The following is a 19030-nucleotide window of genomic DNA, read 5'->3' as shown; positions in this document are numbered from 1 at the left end:
ATACTCAGCATACAGGTGAGTACTGTTCACTTCAGGTTGGAGTATTATAGCTGAACCCAAAAGTATAAAGCGTAGTGATCACCACATTATCAACAACAGTGGGAGGCTTTGCCTCCCCTTCAAAAATTTCAACCAAGCATGAAAAGAAATTTACTGAGGGAGAACTGAGACTGATAGTATTTGTTACATAAAATTATCATATCTTTGTCTAACTTGCATGGCTTTGCTCTGGACATCATAAAATATTACTATTATCATTTTAAAAGTGTTGCTGTTTTGTAGATGGAATGGGATGTTACTTTGGTAAGGCTTATCAGCTGAAATGGCAATTATAAATATATCAAGTGATCACTGTCCAATGTTTTTTCATTTTGACTGGTTTCCATGCCACTCCAGAAGCTTGAAAAACATTGGATTTCCATAATCATGATTTTTTTCTACAAGAGAACGAGAATGAAAAGGCCTGGGAACAGATTACTGGAGGTACAGTTTGCTATTACAAAAAGAAAGCGTAATTGCAGGCTACCGAGGCACACGCTCAGCCCTTTTTCATCTCAGATCTGGTGAGCATGTGGCCTCAGGGTGAGATTATTCACAGTCAGTATCTGTTGGAACGCTTTTCTTTTTGGTGGGTTAGTTTTCCATCAGGTCAGGGAGATGAACCACCTCAATACGCAACAGTAGTATTGTTGGAGCTGGTATCTGCAAAAAAAACCCTAACCTATATAAATGAGAAAAAAAAATTAGTTTTCAGCTGGATCCGCCAACTCTCTGCATGGTTCATTACTCACCTGCATAAATGCCAATGCCACACAAGAAAGAGAGACTGCAGCAGCCCCAACTGAGGCTGACTTAGCCTACTGAGGAGCCATACCACCCATGCTCTTTTTCAGACCAGATGATTCACACTAGTAAAGAATGATTACAAATTTTCTTATGATTGCTTACAGTCAAGATTTAAGAGAACAAAATTCAACACCCAACATACAGTAAAGCACCACCGTTCAACTACTGTGCTAGCACTATACCTGTAAAACACATTTTTTTAATTTCCAGGAAAAGTCTGTCATAACTGTTTTCTATAGCCAAATTATAAAAATTCTGCACATTTCTCCTGTAAAGCTAGACCTTGACTCCAAAAGATTTACTGTTCCTTGCTGTGTTTTCACAGCACTTAGCACAGTTTTCATTGCGATATAAAATACTATGTCATTTCATTATTTCTTTCTCTTGAGTTGCATGGTATCTATAGTACCACATAATGTATCACTTCTGTTACCAGCACATTTGATGACTACTCGTCCAGGGCAGAAGGCAGGTTCTATTGCGAGAGCTGTGCAATCTACTTCAATTGAGAAGGAAACAAAAAACATTTTAATATCACTTTTTGCCAGTAGGCCAAGGAAGGACACCGAGGACATTTGCAAAGTGAGAGTGCTTCCATTATGCAAAGGAAAGAATGCTGAGAAAAACCCTTTACTACTGGAAAAAGAGGTGAGAATTAAGCTCACATAAATGAGGAAATATTTTACCACAAAAACAAAAGGAGTTATTTTCAACCACTGAATAAAATAACGGATGCTCAGTTACTTCTTTATAGTTTTCCTTTCAGGTGGGTGAAATAAAGGACAAACCATTTCACATGAGATTATTATGAAAGCAAGCAAAAAAAAAAAATCTATCTTGGCTGTTTGTGACTTGAATTTATCATAGGTAAAATTAAGATCTACTTATTCCATTAAAAATGATGGTAGTTCAATATTTGTTTTAGTCTGAAATGAAAGTTAAAATTTCAGTAGTCCCCCACCAAGGATGTTCCACTGATTTAAAAATTCCAGAGCATTTCATCAGTTTTGCTGAACAGAGCAAAGCTTCTTCTCTAGTTTTTCAGTATTAGACTGCATTAGATGCCAGCTTCCCCATTCCCCTGTATCAGCTACGTTTTTAGCTAGAATATATCTGCAAGAAGCAGTTATAGCGATTTTGGGAACCACCTCAGAAAAACAGCTCTGATCCCTGGGCATTGTCTGTGCACATACTATCTGCCTGAAGCAGACCACAGAGCACAGGAAGCAGATATTCTGATTGTCTTTATTATGCGGTCTTCACGATCCCATTCTTCACTATCAGTTCTTACTCTGCAGAGTAGCAGCACAGACAGAATACAGAATTTGAGCTTTATTTCTTCTTCTTGTCTTCCAACTTTCACAAAATTCTTCTTGCTTGCCCTCAATCTTAATTTTCTGGGCTCCCAGTCTAGGTTTCCAATTATTTTCTAACTCCTACAGGTCAGTACTACAAGTTCAATGTCATCTCAACATCTAAGATTATATGGTCTGTTTTCCCCCATGATTCCTCCTGTTCATCTCAGTGCTAAAACCAAGACTTGGACTTGCAATCAGAAGGAAAACAGAAATGGCATTGACCTATATAATTAAGGAGGCAAGAGAAAATGCAAGAACTATGGAGGAATTCACCTGCTGAGTGTCTGAGAGAAACATCTATTCAATCATTGGAGAAGAAAATTAAGAGGTACCAGAAATCAGCCTTTGCAAAGGGCCAGTCAGATTTAGACCAGGACAAATACAATAGATCAGCTATTACTAAGACAGATGTCAAAGAAGCATAAAACATAACTGAAACTGCTACAATAATTCCATAAGCTCCAGATAAGATTTTGATAGCACCTGTCTGTCCAAAGAAGATAAAACAAGTGTAAGAATGTGTAGTTTCTCTGACAAATTGACCAAACTGGCAGCAAACATCTGCAACAAGTCAAAGCTGAGGGAATGGTGCAGTGTCACCACAGATACAAAGACTAGGATGGCTGCTATTCTTAGGCTGAAAACAGAAATGAAAATGTACTTACTAGGAAAAAAATGATGGGCATTAGCAGTCCGCAGTAGGAACGGAAACACTAGAAAAGTCCTGTTACACCAAACAACATCCTACAACGCTTTCTGCATTTTGGTGGGAATTTTTCATCATGTCTTGATCTTCACTGTCTCCCAACAACCTTCCAGGCAGAAGTTGTAAGCCATTAAGACTTAAGGTTTGACAGAGTTAATTACCTGAGAGATTCTCCTATGACCTACTGCACCAGCTAAAATCATCCAAGGTCTATGACTGCTCCCCCTTCACCTAAAGGCAGTTATTATCAGGACATCTCCGTGAGGGATCTTCAGTTTTGAATTCACTGTTCCTGATTTAGACTGCCAAAGCTCAGATTTGTTAGCGCTGCAAATATGCTGCTAAATTCATCATTCTCTTCTGAAGCTGCTGAAAAGAGAACAGTTGAAAAGGATTCTTCATGAACCATCCTTTTTATTATTATTATTATTATTATTATTATTAATGCAACTTGATTATTGGATGAGAACCTATGATGCATACGAAGACATTCTAAACATAAGACTATAAATACCATAACAAAGGTCTGCTATATATAGTATTCTCCACTTACAAGCATTTCTCTTTTTTCAGGGTCTGATCCAAACCGCATGCATAATTCTGATAGGAATAGACGAAAGGATGAAAGGAGCATATGACTGCATAGAAATAGAAAGAAAACAAACAAATAAATGCTTCAACAGTGATTATTGTACCATTACTCTGATCTATTTCTACTCAGATAAAGAGTCTAAATAAAAAGGCATGAAAAGACACAGCTGATGCTGATATATGTATTTTAAACTACCGCAGCAGAAACAGCAGGGAACATTTACAGCAATATCCAAAGTTCTGATAGGACAAAGCGGGGAAAAAAGGCAAGCAGCAAACAACTGTGTAAGGATCACAGATCTCAGGTATTTACCTTGGTTAGCATTTCATCCATTACACAAATGAAGCATTAACAAAAGCAAAGAGAAAGAAGCACTGAGATACCACTCAAAATACCAACCTGCCGGATAGCATTTGGGAAATAGCATTTTAATTCTCAAGGGAATTCGTAGTGATATTTGCTTCATATTTTTTCTATCTTGAAACTGGATCCATTAAATTCAGTCTGAATTCTGGACCTTGAGAAGCTGGGTGATTTCAAAAGACAGCAATTCCAAAGAAATCTACAAGGATGCAGACATGAGAACATAAAGGGAACCTGTATTGGATGCAGTATTGCTAACATGGTCCACAAGCTTTCAACCAAACTAGACAGAAAATGTATGAAAACCTGCAAAGAGCAAAGATTCAAATAATTTGAAAACTTCATATGCACAGCTCTGCTGTTGACCATTTATTAAATGATGATGGAACCGTCTGTTTCTTCAGCTGCAAAGAAGGGATCTTGCCAATTTTCTTACAAATGGTACCACCATGTGCATATTCCACAGGCTAAAAATGCTAAAGATCTTTATTGCACAAAAGGTTCCAAAGCTAATGACTGTTGTGATGGTGCTTTTATACGAAGGCGTTGCACATCTCGGAATATGCCGAAAAGCTGCCTTAGCCTCATGGCCTACTCACTCAAAATGCCACAATAGCATAGAAGATGTTTTTTCTTGGGGACCTCAGCAACAGTTATTCTTAAGTAAACGCGCAGCCAGAAGTAGAGGTTCAAATACCTTGTACTGGCTCCCTACACAGACCTACAAATCAGGACTAGTATTGTATAGGGCACAGAGAACACAAAAGAAACCCATGCTTCAGATGGAAATCTTCATCCCAGCTGGAGGTCAAACTCCATGTAATTTAGAAAAAGAACTTAAAGGCTAAAGAATAGGATTGTGTCTGATTCTCTGTGTGTTCTTATGAAGTCAGCTCAGAGGTTCAGAAGAATTCATTTATTTTGACTGTTCCTATTTCCATGTCCCACCATAACAGATTAGACTAGCCAACCGTTTTTTCCAACAGTCCATCTCATCTCCAGTGCTGCCCACTGTGTTTGCAGCTTACTAACGTGAGGGAGCTTAAAATAAGCCCCAAGGACTTGAAGGGGCAGAGAAGAAATGAAATATTTCAAAGATCTGTAATATCTGAAAAAAAAACCCATATTTTTTTCATTGTAAGTGGTTTGTTTCACTATTAATACAGATAATTCGAATTTTGGTGGGTTTCTTCAATAGTTTATTAACAGGATTTATAACAGAGAGAGATATAAAAACATCTTTATGACATCTTTTTATAAGAAGCTTTTTATGTTCCCTTTATCATGTTGCTGTTTGAAAAGGTTTAGCTTATTAATTGTAACGTAATGGGATGGGATCTGCTTAAGCTCTTAGAACTTTTTAATCACACAGCTGCTTTCATTATATTTTTTTTTTTCTTTCTTTCCCCTTACCCTACTCTTCTATTCTTACAGGCCTCTGAGCTGGTCAAGTTGTCCAGCAATCAGGACAATCAGAATGCCACATTCCAATTTCTAACCCAGCCACTAGTAATTAATTATTTTAATGCAGTAAAATGTACAGTCTCATCTGAGAAGAGGTGCAGATAATATAGAAACAGCAAGTAAAATAGGTCCTGCGCCAAACACCTTGTATTCTGTAGACAGGACAGTTTAAAAGGGCAAGGGAAACCAGAGAACTGAAGTGATTTTCCAAAGGTTACAGAAAGCCAATGGGTACCCTGACTCCTAAATCACCATCATGAACCACTACATTCTGCAGCTTTCATAAAGAAGAGAACTCCAACAAGGTAAAATGATTGGATTTCTGTAAAAGGATAATAATACCTGACTAAAAAATGGGACAGGAAATAATGCTTTATAAGGTCATTTAAAAAAATAAACCAGTACTATTAGAAGACATTCCAAGCCGTCAGTCATTTTCCTATTTTAAAGTCTATCAAATAGAGATATTTCTGCCTCCGCAAAATATCAAACGGTATGTAATCCTCAATTGGAGAAGCCTCAAAATCCTCAATTGGAGAAGCCAATGTTTATGGATAGCTTTTCTGAAGAGACTTTGTTTATTTTTTAAAAATACAGAGCATGCTGTCAGGGCTGTAGTACAGGCTGGCTCAGTGGAAACCCATTAAAACCACTTTACTGGGCAGATGGTGTCAAAGAGTCAGAAGTATATAACAGAATCCTACTGTGCACAAGTGTTCAGTATGCAAGAAATCATCTCTTATCAGACAACTGCTGCAGGGGGCATAGGCAACCACAAAGGAAAGAGCAGAGCATAGCTTAAGTCATGATAGCCATACAACTGTTTGCCCAATAATATGGAAAAGGATATGGAATAAGAGAACCTTAACTGATAAACCCTGAGTAAACAAGGGAAGATCTACAGAGAGCATCATGTCAAGCTTTAAAAAGCAATACATCACTTTTATTGTTATTCACTGAAAGTATAGCTAAGAGGGATATCACAACTTAGACTAAAATAAGATTTGAAAAGTGTCCACTAAATTTTGGATCACCATCTTTCCACACCCCGATTTACAGGATTGCTAAGCAGTTGATATTTCAGCAGGATTTCTAAGAATGGGTACAAAGAAACTCATTAGAGACATCTGGAAATATCAGCCTTGCCACTACAGTCTGGAAGATGACAAATTTCAATTAGTCACATATCAGACGTGCACTATCACACTAGTAGGTTATGATACTCCTTTTGCATATGTTCCTTTTCCATTCTCTTCCACAGAAGGTAAGCCAAGTTTTTCTCGTTTTCATATGAGCCTAATTGTGTAGGCAAGCTTAACACCTAACAAAACACCTAACTCTGAGTTAAATAGATCCTAAACAGAACAGACACAGTGAAAATTAGTGTAAACGGGACAGACTAGTGAAAACTCCAGAAGTATTCATCATATGCTGCTTACAGGGTAACAAAGTGCAGTAATAAACTTACACAGTGTATATGCACCTCTTTCCTCCACTGGGCAGAATTAGGATTGCTCAATTCTGCCCCAAGTCCCATATTGTTGACCACATCAAGATATCCTTCTTCAGTTCAAGAACTACAGGCTCGTGAACCTGAGCAAACTAGATCCTATTTTTATTCCTGAAAATGTGCTACGGATGACAGGAGGGTAACTGCTGGTACATGGTGTTTTTACACATTTATTACACTGGGAAGTTTTTTCAGAGCTGAGTAGTTCCTTCAGTAGTAGCCCAAAACACAATCCGCTGAAACATCAAGACGTTCTTCACGTGGGGAAAATCTGACAATACACCCCATATTGCTAAAAGCAATGCAGGAAGTTAAATGTGGGAATTGGCCATGCACAGACAAGAAAACTAACTACCCAATGTGCACAACCAAATGAAAAATAACAAAGCAAGACCAATTACATTAAGACAGAGGTGCAAAACTCTGAAGGATAAATACAGGTATCTCAACTGTAGGCATGTGCAAGTCACCACTGTTTTCTTTTCTTGAAGACAAATGGAATGAGTCACCAGGGCTCAGTAGAAAATGGAGGATATGATTATGTGCTAATCCAGGATCTCTGATAAATGAGTGGATTGAAGGCTAAGTGGTATTATTTTCTTTCTTATATTATAGATTGGACTAATATTCAGAGACACTATTGGCTAGTTACCTCTGAAAACTTTGGATTCCTCCTCTTGCACAATGAATTTACACAACGTATACTGAACACATAAAAAGTGCACTTTTAAAAATATAAATAAAAAGCAATAATTGATGTTGAGGGCCAACAAAATCCAAGGTTCTCAGATCATTTAGCATTAAATGAGACTAAACTCTGTGACTCGGAGGATTTTTTTTTAAGCATGCAAGACATGCAGCCTCATCTGTGTGAATATCTGGACATCCACCTCATTCCTCGGCAAGAGGTCTGCAGACTGCCTGCTCAACAGTCTGCCTACCTTGAGAGCAAATAGATCAAAAGGCATGATGCTGTAGAGCACCCTGGTTCAGCTAGAGAGGAAAATCCTTCTGCTTCTTCTGTTGCTTCTTAGTCTGTCTTGCAAAGTTGTATACATCAAGAATAAAGAGCGTGTTGACGTCTTTCCACATTTCTGCTTGGCATGCTCATTCATATTACCCCTGCTACTTTTTTCTACATAACTACGTAACCCACATATTTTGCTCTTTTTATAGGACCTATGTTATTCAATATCCTTCCCCCTTCTCATGTTTTAACAGTCTACGTGGTCATTTTTACATGGGGTATTATTTTGCTTGCTCTAGCTGCAAAATTGCAAACTAATGAGGCCCAATGTGTTCCACCAAGGAAAAGAAGAGCTATTAAGATTAAAAGACACCATTAGCAGAAAAGCAAATGAGTATAAAGTGGTATTGAATAAATTAAGGCTGGAAAAGGGTTACTGAACATTACATAGCAAATTTCCGGAACACCTTCTTATCCAAACCATCTTACGCAGCACTGCGACAAAAGTCTTTATTTACAAATAAAAACCCAAATAACTAAACAAACCAAATCAGTTCAAAGTAACTTCAACAACAGAGCTATATGGGCCTATGAGAAGGTGAAGTGACTATAGGAGGGAAGAGGCCTTCTATTTTGTACATCTGGGGAAATGCGGCATCAGCGTAGATGTATCCACTACCAACCATTTCTACATCGTCCGTACAAGAAACAAAAACATGTGCATTTTGCTGAGAAACTTTCAGGGAGACAATTATCTGCAACACAGAAAACTCCCTCCAGAAATCTTTCTGGAAACCTTAATTTAAAAAAACAAGACTAAGTGTGTAAGAACAAACAAACATCCTCTGTGAGTACAGCGGAAGCCTTTTAGGAAGCTAAATGACTCTACAGTGCAGATGCCGTTCAGCGACTGGCAGAATACTCCTACGTTGCTTCGCTGAACCACTACTCAATGTTGATTTAAGAGAACCTATGCTGTAGTGTATTAGAAACACTCAGACCATCAGTGATCGCATCTGAAGTACTGAGGCAATACCAAACAGTTCAGAGAAATACTTTAAATTACTACAGTTAGTCTCACTACAGTGGTTTTTCTCAACCCTTTTAGGACAAGGGCCATCTAACTTTTTGAAAGAAATCCAGACCATCTTGCACAGTATTGTCACAAAGGTCTTTGTTTACAACCAAACACAAACTGGGATGCACTCTGAAAGCGTCCTTGTTACTTCTGTTTCCTCCCTTTGTTTTTTTCTAGCTTGCATGCATAAGGTTTCTGGCACTGGTTTCACAACACTGCTCAGATGTTCTATGAATCACCACTGGTGTGTGGGCCACAGGCTGAAAAATACCACTCTGGAAAACTCTGTCTACACTCTGAATTAAAGCCTACTGAAGTCAATGAAACCCCATATACCGACTGTAATGGGCCTGGATCACACCCACTGTGGATCAACAGATGGATGTAGCATCTTACACACTGCAGAGCTGGAAGTTATTTCATCTTCTAGGTCAAATTTAAGTCACGCTACCAAAGCAGAAAGTGGAAGCTTGCATAGACATTACATACGCTGTACCTCTTTGGAGGATAAAGACTTTCAATCCGTCAGCTCTGTGGGGCCACAAGACTAATGTCTTACACTGGAATTAAGTCTATTCAATAAAAGAAGAAATCAAGGACATGAAGAAGCCAATTCTCATTCTACAGTTAATTTTCCCCCCATGGAGGAGGGTGAAGTAACCTAACATCCTCAAATATGTACTTTAAATCTCCTCATAATAATTAGTGTTATCTAAATGTCTCTGAACTATTTAAAATCCACTTCATTTTGAACTGCCATTAATAATGCAACAGACAATATTACAAAGACTGGTGAAAATCAAGTAATTTAATGTAACATTTTATAAACCAAACCTGCGATGAATCTCAGCTGCCTCTTCAGCTTCTCTGCAATCAATCTGTCTGGAGTCATGTTTATGTATCCCAGGACCTGTGATAGACTGCCACTACACTTGGCATCCACAACAACCTCAGCAGGTTGATTTAATGTGAATGCAGCATGAAAAATCAGATTATCTTTTGATTCTCTCTTTATTAAATAAAACTGATCTTTATTGAATAAAGCTGCTTTTATTAATATCTAAAACACTGGTTGGTGTCACAGAGCCCGGCAGTCCTATGGAACTAATAAAAGAAAAGACAGAAATAAAAAATAAGAATATTACAGGGAAATATTAGAAAACAAATCACATTAAGCCAGTATTGCAGCTGACAAATAAAAAACGGGTCTAGGTATAGAATTTTTTAGTTTAGTCCGAATTTATTATTTTTCACTGAAAGAAAAGCAATCAGAATGGGGCTTCTCCCAGAAGTACACGGTGGCGAGAAACACAGTAAGAGCAAAAAAGTGCAACTTGGTTTGCCTTTCCTTCGTATAATGTCTCAAATGACTGTAAGTTCAATGCAGCTGGGATAAAGCACAAAAACTGGGAACAGCTTGAACCTTAATATAGAAAGATTTCCTTTACCATTTGGGTTTTTAAGAAAACTTTTTGAGTCTCTGCACGTAGGCAAAGCTTACAAGGAAAACCCCTACTGAATACACCTGTAATTTATGCTCATCTAAGCAGTGGTCATCCGAAATCAGCATGCAGTAAATTTCCTATACGTACGAATTGCACAGCTAGAGCAACAGGCGCCTATGACGAGTCTGTCCACAAGCAGTGTCAGCACTGCTACTTTAAGAAAAAGAATGTGTCCCTCATCATCACAATCAAAATCTATCAATGTGAGCTGAAATTCAACCCTGAACCCCTGTCTAGTCACCACCAAGGAGGGGAACAAAAGAATATATATCTTAAAGCAAATAAAATAATCTTCAATTTTAATCCCATCTGCAGCACTATTTTCCATTACTAATATACTACCAGTGTTCCAGAGTAATGAGCTCCAAAGTAGGAGGTGCTGAAACACAGGTGGTTGCACTCCTCAGCTTTTCATTGTCCTTGTTTCTACTTAAGTCCGTCAGCATCAGTGGAAGGTCTGCACACAAAGATCTTCAGAAATGGCCCGTAGCCTTCTGGAAGATGGAACGTAACTAACAAGCTCAGCTGTGTAGGTCTTTGTACACCACTACCCCGACTGAAGCCAGGGGATGCACCGGTGAGGTTAAAGTGAAAGAAAGTGGCTTCCTATAAAACTATAAGTCACAAAGACACAATCCACTGAAATCACCAGTGATGTATTTCAGCGCTGTGGACAGAATTACATATTCTGATACCAAGTATCATCACAGGATCAGTAAAATTGCATAGACAAAGCCAAAGATAAGAGTTTGTCCATAATGAGATAAAAAAATCTACAGTATAAGATACGATGGAAATCAGGAGGGTTAAAAGAGTGCTATAACATGTGTGATTCCAAAGGAAACAGAGCCAATTTAAATCCAAATATCCAGGTACTTCTCTCCTATAACATAACCAAAAGTAAATACTTGGCAGTTTGGTTTCTGAGAGATTTCCCTACAGATACTTTCCTATAATAGAAGATTGGCATCACTGCAAACATACTATCCACATCTCCAGCTGATGGGGAGCACTCCTAGGGGTATACAGGGTAATCCTGCCTAATACAGTTGCCAAGCCTCCACATTTATAAAAACTGTGAGAAAAAAGAAAATCAAAACAGCAGCTATGTGGCCTGAGATCTCATTAGCAAGCGACTTGCAGGAAGATTTCAGCACAGGATGACAGAGAACACAGCAGAATGCTCAGCAGAACACAGGCAGGAAAAGTAACTAAAATATTCACTTGTTTTGTTACTGTCAAATTAGACCTGAAATTTGAAATTAACGAAACCAGGTTTTTTGTCTGACAACAAACATTCATAATATAAAAGACTCCTCAACCTTAAGTCTCATAATATACATCCTGAAATTGTTTAGCATCTTACAGGAGATGCTCGGTTCATTATAGACTCAAGCCAAGCATGGAGCCTGGTGTTCAAGGAAAGTACTAAAGATTTTGTTCTACTCCAGTGAAGTTAATGAGAGACCTTCCCCTTAAACAAGGGAACAAAATATCCACATTATTGTGCCTGTTGTATTAGTCGAGGTTTTCATTATCATCATCGGAACCTGGTTATTTTTTAATTGAAGACTTATGAAGAATTGTTTTTCATAATTGATACCAAATAGCAAAACGCCCAGCTGACTGAGAGTAAGCATTGGCTCCCTAGGACTGACTCAAAAAAACTCCTAATTGAAGACAATGCTGTGAAATGCAATTACCCCCATAATTACAGTTACATAGCCTTATAATCTCTGTCTTAGCTCTCTCTATATATATGTACACACACATATGTATAATTAGACTGACAATATATTAAAATATATGGATTATATCACCAGTGACTTGTTCTGATAAGAACATGAAGTTCATTATTGAAAACAACATTTAGTCTCTCAGGCTGGAGCTATATTCTGCATTTACAAGATAAAAGTAAAGCAAAACTGCAACAGTATTGTCAAGTCTTCAGCATTATTACCTGAAAGATTTGGAAACTGCAGCAAAAAGGTGGGTTGCCATGGTTCTGAGTAATCAGCAACAGACCTATACACAATAGACAGCTGATTGCTATTGCATGTTAAAAGATTTTTTTTCTCTCTCTTTAGGAAAAGTTTGTCATCCTGTCATAAATGAGAGAGTTTTTCTATTAGCAACAGAGACATCAAAGAAACATGCCTTGTAGTAGTAATCAGGTCTGATTTTCTTTTTTTTTTTTTTTTTGGTTTTCATCTTCTTAAGGGGTGGGGAGGGAATCAACCTTTTATATTGTCAAGTTTATACTGCAAATCTCTGGAATACTCTGGTCTTTTCAGAGTGTACCAAGGCACAGGTGTACAGATAGAGTCTGTAATCAAGTATGGAACTAGACAATTACACTAGAGATAGATATCTGTATTACTAAACAGCACAGTCCCAGCAATCATGCAGCAGTATACTGGATATCTGAAGTGCAAAATAAATAGCACAGAAAATACCGGTAATTCTAATGGGATCTTGAGTGTCTAGTTTCAAGACATAGCAGATGTAATGAGACTTCACAATCACAATACAAAGAAAAATCTCACTTGTCATTTTTTATTGCATTCTTTTTCCGCCTAAAAGACCTCCTTTCCAAGTCTAATTTTGCTGCCTGTGTTTATCTTTCAAAGGAGATGTAAGTAACATTTAAGAATAAAATCATATATATGAATGTTATAATTGCTGATCTGGCAATAAAAAGAACCCTGTGCTCTGTAGGACTGAAATGCCACTTATACTCCAGTCTTGGAATAAGCTGCAATCTCAGTCAAACACTGTGTTAATGCAAAAACCAGGAGATTAAAAAGTTAATATTCTTACTGCGTTGCTAGCCTATCCAAAGTATGGCTATAAAATACATCCAAAGTACTTATAATAAAATACATAATTCACAACCTAGCTGGGAAATCAAAAGCTACTGGTGTGCAATGTGAATGAAGCAACCTTTTCAAAAGACTCAGACTTCTACTCTCTGCTGCTAATGCATTTCCAATTGTAACTTTAAAACTGTACTTATGTAGGCACTGCACTTAGGTAACATTTGAGGAGACTTATAATTTTGTTCCCTTCTTTCTTAACCTGTTCTAAGGAAAAAAGGAGAAGTGAATTTGATACAGGGAACCACCACAGAAATACATAGCTGTGTATTTTGCCTTCTGTCAGTAAATTCAGTTCTGGGTACAAAGTAATTAGTAAAAATAACTCACTTAATAAAAATGAAAAGTGCTGATATCTGGAAGCGTAAAGAGTGTTAAGAATATCTCATACATTTATAAAACAGTGATGCTTATAAGCAGAACCCTTTATCAATAGATTTGCAAAATCATAGATTAAATGCATATGCTATTACTCCTCTCTGAAAACTAACCATGTGTGAACTTTAATTTTGTTTTCCTGCCAAAACATAGCTGTTGATGCACAATATCTTCCCAGTAGAAACGTGTATTTCTCCTAATTTACATTCCATAGGAATGCTCGGAATCATCTAAGGTAAGTCTTACAAGAATGCATTCACCTTTTGGCTGAGACCATTGATGAAAACTTTAAGTTCAAAGGAAGATTTAAATGCACACAAAAACATGTGCATTGTCTATGTGCTGGTTTTACAATTCTTACTGTAAACACACTCAGAGGCAACAAGAAGATAACACTGAGTTGTCTGAAGTCATGCTGTCAGGACATTCAAACTCTACTCAGCATGCAGAGTATCAGACACCTGGTTCAGGCTCCCATCAGAGCTTTTAAACATTCCAGCAAGCACATATTTCTCTGGTCCAGTAAAACATTTCCAGCCAGCCTGAGACACGGGATTTTTAATTTGAAAAATTGCATATAACAGTGGGGCAGCTAACTCCAACAGCTGTACCTCCGAAGATTTAAAATTTCCAGATAACAAACCCTTTGCAATCCGAAGCTGAGTTACCAGCTAAACTCATCACCAGCATCTACTACCTGATCAAAAGTACAACAGGCAGATAACAAATGCCTCAATAAATGGGTGGACTGTTTACCATAGTCAATTGAGAAAAAATCCTGCCACTCAGGACTTCCCATCACGATATCTTTGTTTTCAACTAGCACATGACTCCCTCCAAGACTTTCAGTCATGAATTGTGGGTATCAACATTGAAGGCATTACAGAGAGAGGGGACAGAAGCTGTGCATGCAAAATAAACAAGACGCAGTGAGACAGACAGAAGAGATTGAGCCTTACCTTTGGAAAAAACTGCTGCCAGGCTCAAGAGGAGAGGTGACAACAGATGCCCCATATTGCTAATCCCAGAAGCGCACATCCTAGGGTTTGTGGAGAAGTTAGGGCTCAGTTTCACACACTTTGTAATCAAAATAAAAATCGACCAGCTGGAGAGGCTGCATTTTCAGAAAAGGTCATCTGGAGAGCGCAAAAGGCATTTCCTTCGGAGAGGGGCCTTACTTTAGCTTTAACCCTCCCCTTTCCTCCCTCCTTTCTTCAAAACAGATGATGCTGTGAAAGAAAACACCTCTCCCCTCAACAAATAAATAGGAACCAGTTCTGGATAAAACCTCAGTCCCGAGCCCCAGTTGCCCGAGGCAGGCAAGCAGCCCCCTACCCCCGGACACCCCGGGCTCCTCGGGCGGAGACCCGCCTGCACGCTCCCGCCCGCGGCCGCGCTGCGCTTCACAGCGCCGGTGTGCGCATCCCGCTGGAAAAGCGCGGCGGCTCCCCGGGCGCCACTAAAGTTTTCCTTTAGGTGATGCTGCTCAGCCCTGAAATCATCCAGGCAGGGAGGCAGTGGGTTGCTGTTGCGCGCCCTCTCTTTTTTTTTTTTTTTTTTTTTTTTTCTTTTTTTAAGTTCTCGATTTCCTCATTGACTTGTTTGACTTTCCGCAGGAGCGGGAGGGGCCCAGCGCGGCTCCCCCCAGCAGGTCATCGCCACGGACGCGCTCACTGCCCCCGGGGCCGGCGGGCACCGCGGCCCTGCCGCCCCCGCGGATGCTGCTCGGCCTGAGACCGCACCGGGGCTCCGGCCCCGGGCCGCCCGCCCGCCCGCCTCCGCCGGCCCCGGCCCATCCTACGCGTAGCCGCGGCTGCTCGTTACAGAGAGGCAGGGACCGAGGCCGGGAGGTGTCGCGAAAGATAACGAAAAGAGGAGGGAAACAAATAAATAAATAAGCACCCGGCCCAAGCCCCGCCTCGCACCCGGCAGCCCGGCAGCCCCAATCCCCGGGCAGCGGGGCGCGGAGCGGGGCGGGCCGGGGCGGGGCTGCCTGGCCCGGCCGCGGGGGGGAGGCGGGCCCCGCCGCTCCCGGGGGCTGCTGCCCGGCGGTGGGTCACCCTCGCCAGGGCAGCGGAGAGGTGGCTCCGTGGGGGCGGGCAGAGAGGGGCAGCTCCGGCGGCGCCGGTCCAGGGCGGGGGGGGTCGGGGGCCGCGGCGGCTCCGTGCCGGGGTGTCATAGCCAGCCCCCCCCCCCCCCCCCCGGCCCCGCTGCCACGGGGGCTCCGTGCCGGGGTGTCACAGCCAGCACCCCCCGGCCCTGCCGCCACGGGCCACCCGGAGGGGCGAGAAAGGCCGCGGCGCCGAGGGGAGAGCGGCGGCCCCGGGGCGGGCACAAGCGCCGCTCCCCCCGGCACCCGAACAGGCGCGTCCCTCCGGCCGCGACACGGTGGCCTTGGCAGGTGCGCGCTGCCGCGCGCGGGGAGCTGCCGGCTCCGTCCCTCTTCCCAATCTATCCTGCGTTCAGCTGCCCCTCAGCCGCCGAAACCGAGCGCGGTGCCGCCGGAACAGGGAAATCACGTCAAGGCTGTGTGGTAAAACGCTTCATACGTGCGGTGAGAACAGCAGGAGAAATACCCACGTGTGGTCTACACAGCGTTCCAAAGTGCTGGGGGAAATAACCGACCTCAGGGTTTCCATTGCAGGAGGTGTCAATGCCAGAATCATCCTGCTAAGCCAGCCCTTTGGTCAAGCTTCATAATGAGATTTATGTTACCCTTGGCGGGTAGAATGGCAGCAAAAGGCAATTTACCCCAGCCTAAACCAAAAAAAAAAAAAAAAAAAAAAAAAAGGTAGCTGGAAGAACTTATAGTCACTTTGTTCCTTCATCCTACATGAGGTACACGTTGGGGAGCAGTAAAAACATTCCTTTTATATTAACATCCACAATGCTGAAGCTTTAAAAAAGGTCTATCAAAATAAACTTTGAAACTGTACCCTTCTTGTTTGCCAACACTGAGAAATACATGATCAACCATGCAATGAGAAAAGGCTGTATTTTGTGTGATGTGAATTCATTTTAGAAGTTCACGTCGGTGTTAGGAGTATTACCAATCCCAGAGAGATTTCTCAGACCTGAAATGAAGCATACCTCTAGAACTGGCATTATATCTGAAACCTAAATGTACCAGTTCAGAATATCCACAATCTGAAAGAAGATTAAAAAATTGTTATTGACATGATATATAGGACGTTGTGGCCAAAACCTTACAGAGTTGTCCAACATAGGAGAATTATTATAAAATAAAACTTTCTATCCAAGATACAACAATAGTCATCTGGAGGAGGAAGTCAATGCTCAGCTTCATTCAGTAGCAGGGTGAAATATGCCAGCATAATATCCCAGTTAATCTGTACTCTGATGGATAAGCAGAAGCTTCGTGTAGTCTACAGAAAGTATGAAAAGTGCAAAGAAGCAAGCGCTTTCTCTCCAGATACAGGTGTGAGAGGTGTTATTACCAACTGTTCTTTAAGAAAAAAAAAATATTGGAATAAAAAAACCACAACCCAAGATTCTCTCCTCTTTACTTTCACAGTTTCTGATTCTAAGGCCAGTACCTGGCTTCTACTTTTTGCTGTTTTGTGCAACACTGGGAGATGTTTTGAACACACAATTTTACTGCCTTCCACTCATTCAGGAGTAACCAGACTGAAAGAATGGCAGAAACAGTTACAGAATTGCAGTGTGAGAGGGAGTTTTGAAGCCAGTCATACTATGTTGGCAAGATTAGGTTCTTTCCCTTCTTCTTTTCATATTTTGCGACATCATTGTTGAAACAACAGACTTGGAAGCATTTATTTAATTTTCCAGCAAAAGTATGGAAACTAGGGAACCTAGGATCCTTTATCCAGGTCCAAAACGATGCTACTCACTGAGCAGATCAATTTCCAAATTTGGTCTTGTGAAAGGAAAAAAAAAATTAATCTAGGCTATCATTTTTTCCTTGATGTTTTTAAAAGTCAGTCTGAAAGGTCACTAACTAATTATTAAATTTTATGCATCGATACCCTTCTTGCTCCAAAGCACTCTGCAGACTTTTTACGTTTAGTAGGTAGTAATGGATATATATTTTGTCAACATCCTCCTCTTCCACTATCTTGTTATCCCCATGAACCAGCTTTAGGTCTCAAGCACCTCAAAGCCTCTAGTCCCTTCAGAAATGAGTAAGTGTACCCATTTCTTGTGCATGCCCTGCACAGAAGTGATCTTCTCTTTGCATGCAGTTGGCATTTTACTGAAGTGACAGGTGAAGGTTAGGCCACGTGCCAGATTTCACTTGCAGAGTGGGTGTCCCAATTCTAGTTCCTTCCTAAGGAAGCAGGTGACAACACTTCAAATGTACAAACTCTAGCCCGGCTATCTAATGCTTTTGTGATGAAAACCTTTCCTAGGCACCGCTCATGGAAAATCACATCAATTCATACTACTCAGTAACGAGAAACCATCTTCCTGTTTTATTAGCAATATGTTATTTTGGCAAGTATGCCTAATCTCTTCTGGGCAATTAGCACAACTAATTGTGAAGGAGAGACTGGCTTTGGGAAAACATAAGGGAGAATGAAGAGACCTGCATCCCCACAACCTATGGCTAACTGTGAAAGCAGAAAACTGATTAATCTGCATCCAACAACTTAATGAGAAAATCCATCATTACCCTGAGACTTCTTGTTTCATCTTCAATTGATATATCAACTGACATATATAATCTGCTTTATGTAATTAAAATTGCTAATTGTTCTAATCAGTTCATCAATTCGCATTTTTGTTCAAGATTTTTTTTTTTTTTGAGACAGTAATGTTCCCTCATTGACAGGCTAGAAGTGCAAGTCTGGAAGAAGCCCTATTGACACTGCAAGCAACAGCAGACTAGAGAAAAGATTGTAGCCGGGTGGACTAGCAAAAATGTTCCTCTGCCCAATATTCTGCACTCCTATATCTATATCTATATCTGTATCTCTCTGTGTGTATATATATATATATTTTAAAAGACATGGAAACACAGAATGTGTCTGGTGATCTGAAAGTAAACAATTAATTTTAAAAGCCAATTGCATTCTAACAATTCTCTCTCGGTGCCCACAGACCTGGAATAGCAGGGCATATTATTGAGTCTTTTAAACTGAGCCGTTACACATTTTTCTCCAAAACCATTTTTTACTTTCCATTAAACTCTGAGAGAAAAATCCTGGCTCTGCTGAAGTCAGTGCATACTTTACCATTGATTTTTAGAGAGACAGATTTTTACTCCTATTTTTTTCACCTACATTGCTTGAAGATTGCAGAGAGAGCATTGAAATGGATTGTCTGGGTTTGTTACTGCACAACATCCAAAATAAGGAGCAATTAGAATCGTAGATTCAGAAGATGAAAAGGAATCAGCGTGATCA

General features: G+C 40.3%; 1 protein-coding gene across 1 annotated transcript in view; it reads right to left on the bottom strand.

Annotated features, from left to right (window-relative positions):
• LOC104353746 (transmembrane protein 132D) overlaps positions 1–14681 on the bottom strand; it is a 269150-nt gene extending 254469 nt beyond the window's left edge. Inside the window, exon 1 of the mRNA XM_086474139.1 lies at positions 14603–14681. Coding sequence (XP_086330265.1) covers positions 14603–14681 — 79 coding nt within the window. The remainder of the gene's footprint in view (positions 1–14602) is intronic.
• Positions 14682–19030: the final 4349 nt, after the last annotated feature.

Source organism: Leptosomus discolor, chromosome 16, assembly GCF_034619465.1.
Source record: "Leptosomus discolor isolate bLepDis1 chromosome 16, bLepDis1.hap2, whole genome shotgun sequence".
Taxonomy (NCBI): domain Eukaryota; kingdom Metazoa; phylum Chordata; class Aves; order Leptosomiformes; family Leptosomidae; genus Leptosomus; species Leptosomus discolor.
The sequence above is the reverse complement of the archived record's forward strand: the minus strand, read 5'-3'. Positions and strand labels throughout refer to the sequence as shown.